This window comes from Podarcis muralis, chromosome 8 (genome assembly GCF_964188315.1).
Source record: "Podarcis muralis chromosome 8, rPodMur119.hap1.1, whole genome shotgun sequence".
Classification (NCBI taxonomy): domain Eukaryota; kingdom Metazoa; phylum Chordata; class Lepidosauria; order Squamata; family Lacertidae; genus Podarcis; species Podarcis muralis.
The window spans coordinates 62,161,460-62,177,515 of NC_135662.1; the positions used below are offsets into that span (position 1 = coordinate 62,161,460).

The window sequence follows — 16,056 nt, forward strand, 5'->3', positions numbered from 1 at the left end:
AAATCTTTAGCCTGATGTATAATTGCTGACTTAACCAGTTCATCTTTCATTTCCCATTCTAATAACATTTTATACATTTTCAAAACCAGCTTTTCTTTACCTTCTAACAGTCTTAATTCAATTTCAGATCTTTGTTCTATAAAGCCAAATATCCTATATTTCTTAAATAATTCATTTACCGTATTTTTTGCTCCATAAGGTGCACCTGTCCATAAGGCACACCTAGTTTTTAGAGGGGGAAATCAAGGAAAAAAATATTATGTCCACTTCTCCCAGAGCTTCTCGGGGCTGTCGGGGGAAGCCCAGGTTCCTCTCCCCAACCCCAAAGAGCAAAGCCAGCGGGATCCCGCTCGCTGTCCTGGATTCCTCTTTAGCCGCTCACAACCTCTCCGGCTGGGAGAGGCTGCACACGGCTATGGCAATTCCTCCACCTCCCGCAAAAGCCCACAGGAGCCGCACACCCTTTAAGGAGCGTGCGGCTCCTGCGGGCTTTTCTATGAGGAGGCAGAAGGGACTGACTGGCCACGTCAGTCCCTTCTCCCTCCTGGGGAAAAGCCCACAAGAGCTGCGCAGAGATTGTGTGCAGCTCTTGGGGGCTTTTCCTGTCTGCCTCCCCCCTGCATTCACTCCATAAGACGCACACACATTTCCCCTTACTTTTTAGGAGGGAAAAAGTGTGTCTTATGGAGCGAAAAATATGGTACTTGGTGATGTTGAAGCCATCGTGTCACCCAATCCTGCACTTCTTGTTTTCCCCCATTCATAATCCTCTCCACTAAACCTTAATATATCCCTGTATGTACCCCATTCTGCTTCCAGCATTTTATTCCATTTTCATGACTTTCCCCTAACTTTTAATTTCCCTAACATGATATTTGAACTTTCTGGGCAATGCATTTCTATCAAGAATCAAGTCCACTCTCTTGTTGAATTCTCCCCCTGGCATGGGAGTTGTGAGAATGCTGTTTGGTTCCTGAAACATGCATGGCATGTGTTGGAAGAATCCAAATTGCTCGCACTCAGCCAGGGGTGGGGATGCTGTGGCCCTCCAGGTGTTCCTGGACTACAAAGGCCATCATCCTTAACCATTGGCCATGTTGGATAGAGCCGGTGGAAGTTGGTGCCCAACAACATCTGGAGGGAAAGAGCTTTTCACCTAAACATTGACTCAAGGAGGAGAGTGTTATAATTCAAAAGCCCACTAAGGGGCAGCATAGACTCATCAACATTCACTTAAGAAGTTCTAAGTGGCTGAACAGAGCTTGCAGCATGCCTTGGGGTACCCTCAAGGTGGGATGTTACTTGTAACTAAATACAGGTTCATTAACAACACACTGCAGGGTCATCAAGTTGCCTCAGCTATGGCCCTTTCGTGGTTTGTCTAGGACAATTTGCTTAAGCAGAGCATCTAAGGTGGTCTGATTACTTCTTCCGAGCCTGTGTCTTGCATATGCTTTTTCTATTAGTTTTTGCTTCTTTTTTTGTCTCGATTTTGATTTACTCATTATTTGCTTTACTATGCATTCACAGCGAGCTATCGTAAAGGCATACGTTGCATTGGTGAGGTGCAGTCTTGCCCTCGGGTATCCTCTCCCGCAAAAGAAATGCTCAACATTCTTGCACAGACTTTCGGATGAAGCACAGAGGTCAAACTAGGACAGAGGTTACACATGAACGGTTTGATAAATAAGCAATTAAAGTAGGCTCAATGGAAAGCTGCTTATTATCAACAGTATAGCAACCCGCATAATTTATGTCATGTGTTCATGCTGGCACGAAAATCATGTGAACAAGCGCCAAAAACCATATCTATAAATCTGTCCTGAGATTCTGCATTGTCTCTAGAACTTGTCCATGCAGATCAGCCTGGGAACAACAGCTTGCAGGTTATTATTTTATTTTTCAGCGGCACCACCCTGACTCCTTATGAGCTTTCCCCATTTCCAGCGATGGCTGATGTTAAGGTTGGGGTGCCTCCCTTCCATAGGTGCACATGGGGAAACAAGGATGGTTGGACACCAGTTTTGCATAGGCACCTTATAGGTATATCAACCCAAAAGTCTGTAAAAATGACAAGCCACCCTCCAAACCACTGTCCACAAGTGTTCAGTCAAATGGAGGGCTGTACGTACTACGTTGTTGCTGCAGCACAAGTTGTTGCCAGTTTGCACTTTGCACAGTTTCACAAGCCAACCACCACACCTACACATAGTGCCACAGCAGATGCCCTCAGGTCCCTTGGAAACACATGTGTGAGGACCAGTGTGTGTTTCCTGAGCACTCCAGTGGTGGTAGTTAATTCTGTCACACCCATGTGCCCCAAGGACCAGCATGTTTGGCAGAGGACCAGCTCTCCATAATAAGGTGACTGCTTACATAAGGGAGCTTCTGTGTCAGAGACTGCGTTCAGTGGCCCTGGACCTCCTCCAGAGTGCAGCACCAACTGGCAGAAGATTAAAAAAAAAGTAAAAGGCACAGGAAATATACAGTAGACAGAGAAAGTAGACTGCATTCCTAGAGCACCAGGAATGGGTACCTTTCTTTCGCAATAAAATGAATTAAAATGGGCGGTTATAAGCTGAATGTATTAATTCAATTATGCATTTAAGCACCAAAACCTGAAAAAAATAAATAAATAATGAACTGGAAGATGGAATTAGAGGAAGCTTCCACCAGAAATGAACAGCAGCGAAACCAAAAAGGCAAATGAGGGGCAGAGGGGTGAGGCCTTGTGATGAAGGTATGCATAAGGCCAAATAGGTGGAATTTTGAGAAGGGCAAAACAGAGATAACTGAAGAACTTTGATATGGCAGGTGCATGCTGCCAGGCAAATTACCATGTACAGTGGTACCTCGGGTTACAGACGCTTCAGGTTACAGACGCTTCAGTTTACAGACTCTGCTAACCCAGAAATAGTACCTCAGTTAAAGAACTTTACTTCAGGATGAGAACAGAAATCGCGCAGCTGTGGCGCAGCGGCAGGCCCCATTAGCTAAAATGGTACCTCAGGTTAAGAACAGTTCCAGGTTAAGAACAGACCTCCAGAACAAATTAAGTTCTTAACCTGAGGTACCACTGTGATCAGTTCTGGAAAAAATTCTGCATTACTGCCAGTTAGTTGAAAGATGGATTTTGACGGTGTGGATGAGATCTTGGTCCTTTCCCCTCCAGTACAATGGTACCTCAGGTTACAGACGCTTCAGGTTACAGACGCTTCAGTTTACAGACTCTGCTAACCCAGAAATAGTACCTCGGTTAAAGAACTTTACTTCAGGATGAGAACAGAAATCGCGCAGCTGTGGCGCAGCGGCAGGCCCCATTAGCTAAAATGGTACCTCAGGTTAAGAACAGTTCCAGGTTAAGAACAGACCTCCAGAACGAATTAAGTTTTTAACCCAAGGTACCACTGTAGTGATTTTGTAGAAGAAAAATCTTTGGGCGAAAGGAAACTGAACAGACAACAGCAGCAAAACAAAAAGCTACCAAACTGCCCAATATCCAAAAGGAAAATTTCCTTAGCAAGCAAGGAAGTGGGTCCTGTGTTAGCACTGCATCTAAAAGCAAGACCAAATAAAAGCTGGCAGCAGTCAAAAGGCAGAGGTGGAGTACAACAAAAACCAAATGACTACCCCGTTAGGGCTCTGATGGAAACCCATCTGTGTCAATCTGATACAAGCACACAGTTTAAAAGTCATGCCCAGAAAACTGAAGGGAAGATTGCCTTATCCTCTGCCTGGCAAGCGGTGGTAGATAAGCACTTCTCTGATCAAGCAACATTCACACTAACTCTTAACACGAAAACTGCACTTTAAACTCCCAACAAGCCCACCCCCCAATTGCTCTGTCATGAAAAGTTGAATGGTATTCAGATCAATAATTATCCCCCACAACCACATGCAAACCAGAACATTAACCAACCATTTCATGGCATCAGATCCTTCCCAATAACGCATGCATACCTCAAGGAAACAACATTTAACTAATATTGAGATGAACAGAAAACCTCTTGGGAGGTGGGGAGGTGAAAGAGAGATAGAGAGAGAGAGAGAGAGTTCATAGGTTATTGTGTGCTTGGGGAGAAGAGGTTTTTCTGTAGACACAGATAATTTTTTCCCCTGACACACAGACAGATATAGTTATTACGCCGAGTTACACTTTTATTAAACAAAAAACAAAAACACAGTACAGACCATCATGCAACATGTTCGAAGCCTGTGTTGAGTGTTCACACAGATGCATGGAAACATTAGCCATCTGTTTTAACACTTTTCCATTCCAGAAATCTACCAAAGAGGTTTTAGTAAACAAAAATGAAGAGAAAACTGGCCAGTTTTCTAAGACGTGCTTCCTTGCAGCAGAAAAAAAATCATCTGTTTAGGAATGCTTCTCTCCCAAGGTGGCTTGAAGGTATGGAATTATTTGGAGAAAGAAATACAGTGATTGCACTACTTAGAGCAGCAATACCAGCCAGGACTGGAGGGGGGTGCAATATGTACCACAAATCTGATTGATTATTAGGAATTATCATCATCATCATCATCAAATTTCTAAATTACATGACAATCCCACAATATGTAACTGTAGATTTAAGATCTCTTCTTCTATGTTCTGCTCTGCATGCTGTGTTCCATTTATCACCAGTTTTGTTTGTTTCTCACACTCCGACCTCCACACCTTCTGCCAGCTTGTTCCAATGTCTGGAATAGGTTGCTTTAATAGGCAAATATCGTTCTTGGAAATCCCTTCCTAGTTTCACCTGGCCTCTTGCATTGGTTAGAAGCCACTTTACATTGGGGTCTCTTCCAACTGTACAAATCTATGATTTCATGGGGCACAAATTCCCATGAACAAACCTCAGCGTGAAGAACGACGCCTGGTGGACATCACACGAGGCCTTGGTTAAAAATTGGGAATATGAAGCTTGCCTTAAGGGTGCCATTGCTCACTTTGTTTCTGGAGAGCTATTCAGAAAAGTGTCTCAGAAAATGAGCCCATTTATGGCTCCTTCCTAGCAATCTTAAGTGACAGAAGTTTACAAGTTAAAGTCTTTGGGATTTATTTTAATCTTTCTAACCTGCTCCTTATTACTGGAGCTTGTTTGCAGAGATGATGTCTGGTCAAGTTATTAACCTAAGAAATGAAATACATAGGTTTTGCATATCCCAGCTTCGGGCATTGCAGATTTGGTGCATTTCTTTAAAAACTGCTGGCTCCAAATAATTGGGAGCTTTATAATTATCTTTGTACTTTAATCTTTGGTGATGTAAGCAGGCCCTTTGCTGTCATGAAAAAAGGAGATAAAGACAGGGGGAGGAAAGTCCACGTGAAAGGCAAATAGATGCTTCCAACCGGTATTGATGCAAGGTGAGGGTAAAGGTAAAGGACCCCTGGAAGGTTAAGTCCCATCAAAGGCAACTATGGGGTGTGGAACTCATCACTTTTAGGCCAAGGGAGCTAGCGTTTGTCCACAGACAGCTTTCCAGGTCATGTGGCCAGCATGACTTAACCACTTCTGGCGCTACGGAACACCGTGACAGAAACCAGAACACATGGAAACATCATTTACCTTCCTGCCACAGCAGTACCTGTTTATCTACTTGCACTGGCATGCTTTCGAACTGCTAGGTTGGCAGGAACTGGGACAGAGCTATGGGAGTTCAGTCCGTTGCCGGGATTTGAACCGCCGGCTTTCTGATCAGCAAGCCTAAGAGGGCTCAGTGGTTTGACCATGGTGACTGCATACATGGAGCTGTCCAACACCAGATGCAAAATAAAGGCTTGGAGCTGCAGACAAGGAACTCCGTTTTTCCGAGTTGCCACCATCATTTTGCCTAAAGTGAAATTTGTACCATATGTGGAAGCTTTTGAGTGGCTAACTGTGGAGGTAGATCAGAGACAGCTGTGGTGGCACCCTCAGATGCTTGGACCGCAACTTCCATCATCCATGAACACCAAGTTGCTTACCCCTTAGATAGGTAGCCTGTGATAAATCCAGCACCCCAGGTAGTCTACTAGATTTACTGGATTTGACCTGATATTCTCAAGATTCTATTATGATCACCCAGCTACATTATCCAGTGCTAGGTCTCTGGCTAGGTTCCAATCACATCCAGCAATTGATAGTGAACAAGGTGAGGCAGCAAAGATCGTACACATTGGGTCTGGTATTTTGCTTTTCTATAATCCAGCCATACAGACCATGTGGACAGCAGCCTTGGACCTTGCTTTGCTGAGGTGTGCTCAGTTTTATCAGAAATGAGATAAAACCTTATCCTTCATGTTCAGAGAAACACAGCAGAAATTCCTAAAATGACCACTGTCAGTAACAAAGCTCCCTTGAAGGTACTAAGGAAGGTTTCTACTTAGACATGGCCATACAGTCTGCTAAAGAGAGATTCCAACAGCTACAACAATATATACAGTATCAACAACAAATCTACTGAAGATGCACTTAAGGCCTGCAAGAATTTGGAAAAATAATTGATGCACTATGGAAACAAATATATTGATGCTGAAGATGTGTGCTGTGAACTTATAGCAATAGCTTGAAGATTTCCAAAGTCTTTGCTGCCAAAAGGAATACTTCTCTTCGTACTACAACAAAACTCCTGGATAACGTGCCTAATGTTTCTGTTGATCTAAGCATCCTTCCCACACTTTCAGTGTCAGTAGCAAGCGGTGAACACAGTTTCTCAAAACTCAAACTTTTACAAACTTACATATGCTCAACAATGTTGCAAAAGAAACCGGTTGGCTTGGCAACTATATCCATGAAAAATGCCCAAGCATCAGCGCTCGACTTGAAGGAACCAGTGGCAAAATTTGCAAAGGAAAAAGCATATGCTAAGCGAGATTTTGGTGTGCCTGAAATTGAAACTTATATTTTAACACCACAATTCACAAGATTATTCAAAATGATTTGCATGCTAAAACATTTTCTTTTGTCTTTGAGAAGCTAATAAAAGATTGTTGTATTATTTATTGCAATTTAAAATAAATTTAGCAGAGTCAAGTTTGGTGCTTTTCATTTTTTCTGCAGGACGTCTGTTTTTGAAAATTGAAGTGAGTAATTTAGGATGTGTTTGTGCAAGAAGTTAGCCTTGCCTGGGGTACAAAAGAGTCTCGTACCAGTTCTGCTTCTGTGCCTCAGTGGTACAGTACCAAAAGTTGCCTTTACAGAGTACAAGTTGCATTACTTTTGAAAAGGCCAAATATTCCTACTAAAGTAATAATCTTAGGTAACTGTCTGAAGGTAGAAATAAGCCTCATTGCAGACACCTCCATACTGGTGCCTTTTTGCAGTTCTGCAACATTTCTTTATTTTTAAAAAATACATTAATATCCCAATTTCAAGGAGGTCATGTGGTTCACACAGTTCTCCCTCCACTATTTTATCCTAACAACAACCCTGTGAGGCAGGTTAGGATGCTAATGGACCCTAGGTGAGCTTCATGGCGACACATCCTCTCTCCCTCTCCCCAAGTTTGCTGGTGCAAACAGGTGTGGAAAGCGAGGATCGCGCGTAACTCCTGCGATTATACCACCACGAGCACAAACCACCGTGAACACGCAATGGAAAGCACGTCTGAAGGGGCCCTAAGTTCCATGGCGCTTACTTCCAGGTACCCACAGGAGTGCACAGGAGCTGCAGGCGAGGGACCCTCGAAGCTGCCGCAGCTTGCTTGCTTGCTGTTGCGACTTTCTCTTTAATACAGAATTGTCTATTGATCGATCGATCGCAATTTGTACCCCCCTTTTTTCTCCAAGGAGCTCAAGGTGGACGGTTCTCCCTCTCCTCATTTACTACAACACGGCGGGGTCGTTTAGGCTAAGCGAAGACAGCCCAAGTGAGCTTCGTGGCAGAGAAGGGATTCAAACCCTGGTCTCCCAGGCAGGTGCCTAACCCTGCTCTCTAAGCACGGCACCACAGTCAGGGAATCTATTGCAACGTTCCAGATCTGCAACTGGAGGTCGCTAAACTCGCCGCCCCTGCAAAAGAAACGGGCTGGCAGCCTTGCAGCAGCCCCGGAGCCAAGTGGGCCAAAGGAGCCCCGCGGAGGGGTTGCAAAGATCAAACGCATCCGCGAAAAGCAGGCGCCGCCGGCTCCCTCTCCCTTGCAAACCCACCGGCTGGCGCGCGCAAGCTGAGCTCTCGGCTCGCGCTGGGAGAAGAGGAGGAGGAGCCTCCGCGCCTCCCCCCCCCCCGGGGCCGCCCTCGGCCCCGCCCCCTCTCTGAAGTCACCCCAGCAGCCCCTCGCCTTTCGCGCGAGGCCGGGGGGCGGGGCGGGCGCGCGGAGCATGGGGAGGCCGGAGCTGGCCTTAAGCTGCAGAGCGAGAGGCGGAGGCGGAGAGAGCGGGAAGCCCAGCACGCCCGGCCGGGGAAGGAGCCGCTACTCGCTGGAGCGCTCGCCGAGCTGACGGAGAGCCGGGATACCCTGGACAGCGCCTCGCCGCCGCGCCGCCGCCTCCTCCTCGCCTTGCCGAGCGCGCCCCGCCGCCTTCCCGCCCAGAGACCCCCTTCGGCGGCGGCAACATGGTGAGTGTGAGGGAGTGAAGGGACCAGCCTATTTCTGGCGCGCCCAGAGCGGACAGCCGCGTTTCTCCCGCCGGGAGACGCTAAATCCCTCCGAGGAGGAGGAGGAGGAGGAGGAGTGCGCTCTATCTCGCGCGCGCGCTCTCTCTCTCCCTCTTCAGCCATGAGGGCTGAGAAAGAAGCCAGGAGACCCCACGGACAGGAGCCGGGCTCTCTCCTCACAGGCGCCCACCCACAGCAGCGCCTTCCCCACCCCAACACCTGCCACAGCCTTCGCTTCTCTGTGCGCCCTCGCGCGCGCCATTCATGCTTTCCTCGGAGACGCTTAGCAAGCCAAGGATACACACACACAACACCTCTCTCTCTGCCCACGTACACACACGCAGGTGCACACATTCCCTTCATTCTCGTTCACACATGCTTCCCTGCCCTCAAACACACACCCCTCCTCCTTATTCCTCTGCCTCATCCCCTCATTTTCTCCCACATCCTTACCCGCAGGCACTTTTTCTCACACCTGTACATGACATGCTGCCTCACGCTCCTATACCCCATTTTTCTCTCTCTCGTGCCCACTTTATCCTTTGTCTCATATCTAGCGCAATGCCATCTTTTTTTTTTTTTACACCTTGAGCCTTTTCCTTGCACACAGATGCTTGTTCTCTGCAAGACAATGCACCTCGCGCAACATATGCACCGCATTTTCTTGATATGCACACTGTTCTTGTTAGCACACCCACACAGCCCTCGCACAGGCAAACACCATCCATTTCTCTCACTGTATCTCATATATATAGCGCACTCTCACTCTCTCTCTCTCTCTCTCTGTGTGTCTATAGGCAACAAATGCTGTGCCCACATTACTTTATCCTCTCTTCCCTGCCCAACCTGACCTCCCCAAATTAATGTTTCCTCACACACACACAGACACATGTTCTTATCTGCATACAGGTGTTTGTTTCTCAACACATACAGATTCACAGTTGTTCATTTCTTTCTCTCAGACCCATTAACTAAAGCACAATGAGGACCTCAAGGAAGCCATATTTTACATACTGGTTTCACCAACAGAAGACACTGAGCTCCCTCTTTCCCCTCCTTTTCTGCCCCACAGCTTGTTTTTTCAAAACGCACCCTATGAAGAATCAGGATGCAGTTTTGGGTTGCTCTCTGTATATGAAGAGCTCCTCTACTCATGCACACACTTGCTTCCTATATGGTGCAATCTTATCCAAGTCTACTTGGAAGTAAGTGCCATTAAGTTCAATAGGACTTACTCTCCGATAAAGGGGTCTATAGGATTGCAGGCTTAATCAGCTGCCCTTGCAGATATCCTGTCTTTGTGCAGACTTGAACAGAAAACATTCATGGTGCCACTATAGTAAGGGTTAAAAGAAGAAGAAACTTTCCTTTTACCTAACTCTGTTGTAGAAATGGGTGAAGCAGTTAGTTTATACCACTCCATTGTCACAAACTAGCCCTAACATCAGCTTAGGCAAGCCTTGAAGGAGGAATCCTTGGCTGCCAATAGTACTTCCAAATTACTCCTTCCCCACCTACCCTAGTAGTATGCAAATTAAAGATGAAAGGCCAGTTTAAAGGGACATAAAAAACCAAGGTAGACATGTAGGTTCCTGAAAACCCCCCACCATACATAGTGGGGCCATATTTTTATTGGAATCAATCAAAATATCACAAAAGCTCCACACTTTTTTTGATGCTTTCGTTGGTCCCAATAAAAGTATTGCCCAACAGATTTTGCACTTTAAAAGGCAGCACTCTGCTCCTTCCTTCCTGCTTCATATCCAAGTTATTTAGAAAATCCTAGGAAATTTGGATCTAGCTACTAGCTTTGGGAACAAATCCATCTGAATGTAACAAATGCATGTTAGAGAATTAGCATTCCAGCTTCACCACCATTACCCTTATTCAGTCGGGTTCTTCATGACCATATTTGGATTAGATCTTTTATGTGAGTGTTCAGATTGTATATGTATTCTGTTGTGGCAAAATTAAAAACTCATGTTAGGATAACAGCTCAGGGAATGTTTTCAGCCTGTAAGACAAAATGAGGACAATGACATTTTTTTTTTTTTTTGGGTCAAAATTTGGGTCTTACTGTGTGAAAAGCCCTTAGTTACTATCTGGAAGGTCGGTTACCAGACCAAAGGACCATTGTAGCCAGATGACAGGTATGTAGCCGTTCACCTCTGACAGTAACAAAGCTAAAATGGGATTTGTCTCCCCCCCCCATCTATCTAAAAGAACACTAAGGTGTACATAATGAGAAAGAAATAATAAGTATTCAAAGACCTACAATACCTATTCTTGACAATTAGCTGAAAGCCATGTTAATGAATGTTGTAACAGTGTGCAGTCACATCACAGAAAAACTGCAGTAAGAATGGAAGGAGAAAGGGTGTGTTTGTGATAAAATTCCAGTTGTATATAGCTTTATCCCTAATAGATTTCATGCCTTTCATAGAATGACATAAAACAAGAATCAGATAAGCTTTGGAAACCCCTTAAAGGTTATTGTATACATTTCTGGCTGTGCCAATTCCAAGAAACAAACCCAGTTCTGAACTGTTGATAGCTTTAAAAAGGTACTCTCCTGGGTTCAAATCTTTCTTAACTAAGGCAGGTTTTACAAGTGGGGAGCTAACAGATGAATGAAAAATGCAATCTTACCGGGTGATTTTTGTGTGTGTAATTTTTTTAATTAAAAAACCCTGCCAAGCTTACACCTTTTGAAATGTAAGAGCATGAAATGTAAGGGTGATCCACAAAGGGGATTGTAAGCCTCATGTTAGTCCTGTTAGCTGGGCCTATCAGTCATCTCAATGAATATACAGATGAGAAAACGAAGGTTCAAGGTGGCTCAGTAGCTAACCCAATTATCAGTAATGTGTTCGTGTGTGTTTGTAGTTACACCATTGAGCCTGTGTCCCAGAGGATCACAAGGACTGCACTAATGATAAGATGAAGTTAATGATGTGTGATATAATGAACAACCTAGTGCACATCAACTGGGAATCAGGTCACATATAGGTGCTACTGAGTTTTTATTCTAACACCAAACCTGAAACTTTTGGCTTGCACCAGTTACTCTGAACTCAAGTAGTTTTGGGGAAATTAGATTTTGGACAGCATAAATATATTCCATACTTGTGATTTATCCTGACAGTGTTTTATGTGTTTTATAGAATCATAGAGTTGGAAGGTAATATGTGCCAATCTCCTGCCCATGGAGGGAACTCGCTCCATCCAAAGCATATTCAGAAATGGCAGCATGGCTTTCTGTTTGCAGTTGGTTTTTTAAGTCAGTAACTTATTGGAGAAAATCAATGCAGGGAATGAGATGGACACACTTTTTACACAGAGACATGTGTAGTTGAACTACAATGAAATGACAAAGGAGACTCTTAGTGATCACCGTTATGTGATGGAAAGCAGCTTCTGAGGTTGCAAAGTTCTACAAACCTGGAAACACATACAAAAACAAATTCTCTTGGCCATCTTACATGCTGATCATAAACTCATCATTTGGAAGCAAGTGCAATTTGTTGAAATGGCAGTGATGCCCACGGTCAAGGTGCCAGTATCTGTTTTATTTGGGAAATCGTTAGTTTGAAAGTTGTATACAGTTTCTGTAGTAAACATGTATTATTACACTGTATCTTTTGATATAGCCATGCAAAAGTATTTGTGAGAATCGGGATACAATGTTTCGCCCCACTCAAGCATGAGAATCATTTTGAAGACATCAGGGTGTTTGTTTTGTTTTGCTGTTTATGGAATGTTGTTGTTTAGTCGTTTAGTTGTGTCTGACTCTTCATGACCCCATGGACCAGAGCACGCCAGGCACTTCTGTCTTCCACTGCCTCCCGCAGTTTGGTCAAACTCATGTTGGTAGCTTCGAGAACACTATCCAACCATCTCGTCCTCTGTCGTCCCCTTCTCCTTGTGCCCTCCAACTTTCCCAATATCAGGGTCTTTTCCAGGGAGTCTTCTCTTCTCATGAGGTGGCCAAAGTATTGGAGTCTCAGCTTCAGGATCTGTCCTTCCAGTGAGCACTCAGGGCTCATTTCCTTAAGAATGGATAGGTTTGATCTTCTTGCAGTCCATGGGACTCTCAAGAGTCTCCTCCAGCACCATAATTCAAAAGCATCAATTCTTCGGCGATCAGCCTTCTTTATGGTCCAGCTCTCACTTCCATACATACATCTATTATACATACATACATTCTATTATGGAATACACCTCCCATATTAACCAGTGTTCTCAGCCTCAGTTGCATGCTTATTCTGAGCCATGAGCCTGATTTCCCCCAGGATCTCCAGTTAAAACTGGATCATCTCAAGTAGACATGCATGGATATACATTGGAAAGCCTCTGCCAATAAGAAGAGACCCTGCTGAGCCAGATGGACCAGTAGAGGCAATGGAGCAGATTTTGGAATTACTGGGGAGCTGCAGCGGGGAGAGGAGAGAATAGGCAGGAGAATCTCCATTTATGCAAATTGAATTTTTGTTGTGCAGGCAGGCTGACACCAGTGGATGTCACCCCATATACTAGACTTAAGGAACCACCAATGTTTTCTGCAGCAATTGCAAACTGTGGAACACCCCAGACATGCCATGAGCATTGCCTATCTCTGGCAAAAGTGACTGATGATAACTATCAGTTTGTCTAGTGACAAAGGACCAATTCACACCACAAGTTTCCTCACCCTCACTATGCAGAGATTCTCCACAGCAACATAGGATGGGGTGGCCAGATGTGGCTCTCCAGGGGTCCCTGTCTGGCTTTCAGGATTGTCCCCAGGACAAGCCAGACACCCGATTGGCTCTGTTTCATGCCTTCCCTGAGTGCCTCTGCCTTGCTGGAATGTGACCTTGAATTGTGACAATGCCTCTTGCTTGCCTGGATAGAGAGAGAGTGGAGAAGCCTCTTAATTTTGTGTGCTTTTGCCTGCTGCATAAAGGTGAGAGTTGCATCCATTGCTCTGGCCCTGCTCACCACTGGCACAAGCATTGTGCATGAAGGAATGCAACCCCCACACTGAAAAATGCTACTCGCCCCAGCATAGGAACCTACCTTATACGAAGTCAAGCCATTCAACCATTTAGCTCAGTATTATCAAAAGTAACTAGCAGTGAGTCTGTAGGGTTTCAGGTAGGCATTTTTCCCAGCCTTATCTGGAGATGCCAGGGACTGAACCTAGGACCTTTTGCATGCAAAGCAAATGCTCTTCCACTGAGCTACAGTCCTTCCCTTATGAACATACTGTCCTACAGCTAGAGCTTCATGTTACCTGGAATCTTCATGGAGTTCGGTTCCTTCAGCAAGTGTCATAAGTCAAAGTCCTCTTTGCAACCATATAACAACTTTCCCCCCCTTTTTTCATTTGGTCTGGCATAATCCCTGGAGGTGTGGATAAATGATCTGTGGAGGCCTAAAACTTAGTTTAGGGACGCGGGTGGTGCTGTGGGTTAAAGCACAGAGCCTAGGACTTGCCGATCAGAAGGTCGGCGGTTCGAATCCCTGTGATGGGGTGAGCTCCCATTTCTCAGTCCCTGCTCCTGCCAACCTAGCAGTTCGAAAGCACATCAAAGTGCAAGTAGATAAATAGGTACCGCTCTGGCGGGAAGGTAAACGGCGTTTTGGTGCTCTGCTCTGGTTCACCAGAAGCGGCTTAGTCATGGTGGCCACATGACCTGGAAGCTGTACGCCGCCTCCCTCGGCCAATAAAGCGAGATGAGTGCCGCAACCCCAGAGTCGGCCACGACTGGACCTCCATTAGGTTGGCAAGTCCTAGGCTCTGTGGTTTAACCCACAGCGCCACCTGCGTCCCTTAATGGTCAGGGGTACCTTTACCTTTTTAAAGCTTAGTTTGCGGGGGCATGCTCCCAGCTCCTTTTTATTTTGCAGATACATTGGCAAGATGAGAGGCTAGAGCCCTTGACAGTGTAGTGTGCCAAAATTAGGCACTGAACTGGATGTGACACTGGGGTATATCAAAAAGGACAACCTCCTGGAGATGTGGGTATATCATCTGGTGTTGTCATGCATTAAATAATGTTGCAACAAACAAACAAACAACCCAACACCCAACCATTTTGATTGCAGAGAATTCTTGTGCATCTCAAGAGGAACATCCCTGGTCTTGGAGATATATGATATTGGAAAGCACAAAGCTTTTTTAGTGGTACAGTGGTACCTCGGGTTACAGACGCTTCAGGTTACAGACGCTTCAGGTTACAGATTCCGCTAACCCAGAAATAGTACCTTGGGTTAGGAACTTTGCTTCAGGATGAGAACAGAAATCGCGCAGCTGTGGCGCAGCGGCAGCGGGAGGCCCCATTAGCTAAAGTGGTACCTCAGGTTAAGAACAGTTTCAGGTTAAGAACGGACCTCCAGAACGAATTAAGTTCTTAACCTGAGGTACCACTGTACAATTGTGTTTCTCATTACCACTGATTATGCAGCTCTGTTTCAACCCTTCATGGGAACTAGGAATAAGGAACTGGGAACTACTAACCAACATCAGCCTTATTCCTGATGAAAAGTTATGCAGAACATGAAGGTTTGCTCAATATTTTGTGACACTTTGATTGGTTCCAATAAAGGTATTACCCTACCCTGCCCTGATTCCCCCCCACCTATGGATCTGGATCAATGATATGGAGACATCAACATTCATGATACTTTGCAAGAGGACAGGCCCCTCCCCAAGGAGCATACAGTCTAAAATTCAACACAGGAAAAGGCAACAGAAGAAGGGGAGAGGAGTGAAGGCAGGGGTGAACAGGAGTAGAATGTGCAATTATTTCAGTTATATGTACTTAGGATTAGTTATAGGCTTAGGCTCTTATTTTGGAAAACCATACAACTTGTGCCAGGGGCTTGTGCTGCACTTAAATAAATAAATTAGTGTTGCTAAATTGTGGATTACAGCACTCATATTGAACTATCTGGCAAAGGCTTCAGGTATTTGATTTTTCACTGACATTTTTCCCTGTAAAAAGAATGTCTCTGCATTGATTTGCAGCCAGCACGATCCAGTGGATTATTGGCCTTTGATCTAGGAGATTTGGGTCCAAGTTCCACTTCCTCCTCCGCTGGTTGACTCGTGATAAAATTTGTTGGCTTCAACTTCCCCATCACCAAAATGGGAATAACAGAATTCCATTGGTTGGGGATAGTTGCTAGCATGATGAAGCATGGAAAGCTTTGTGCAATATCAGTGATTAAATTTATAAAAGGGGGGGAAAGCAATCTTGCATTCTCTGTTACCTGTTCCTTCCCTTACCCACGGCTTTCAACAGTCTTCCCTGGGCTAGTTTTTTAATTTATGCAATAGCCTATGTAATTGTACTTGCAAATCTAGGCTTAAGTAACCTAACTGGGGCCCACTTAGTTTTAATTTAAGAGAGGGTTATTTTCCAGTATTCATTTCATCCACTCAAGTGGCACTGGGTATCTGATTCTGCAGCTTCCACTGGCTTCTTCACACATG

At 45.0% G+C, this 16,056-nt stretch overlaps 1 protein-coding gene and 1 long non-coding RNA gene across 3 annotated transcripts in view; both read left to right on the forward strand.

Annotated features, from left to right (window-relative positions):
- Nucleotides 1-8,248: 8,248 nt before the first annotated feature.
- Nucleotides 8,249-16,056, forward strand: part of ELOVL2 (ELOVL fatty acid elongase 2) — a 51,921-nt gene continuing 44,113 nt past the window's right edge. The window contains exon 1 of one of the 2 annotated variants that reach the window (XM_077933293.1): nt 8,249-8,537. In XM_077933293.1, coding sequence (XP_077789419.1) covers nt 8,535-8,537 — 3 coding nt within the window. In that variant the 5' untranslated portion in view covers nt 8,249-8,534. The remainder of the gene's footprint in view (nt 8,538-16,056) is intronic. The other variant, XM_028737736.2, reaches the window with a different exon arrangement.
- LOC114600907 (uncharacterized) lies at nt 10,633-12,300 on the forward strand. The gene is made up of 2 exons (XR_003707692.2): nt 10,633-11,140; nt 11,741-12,300. It is a non-coding gene; the product is annotated as an uncharacterized LOC114600907 (long non-coding RNA).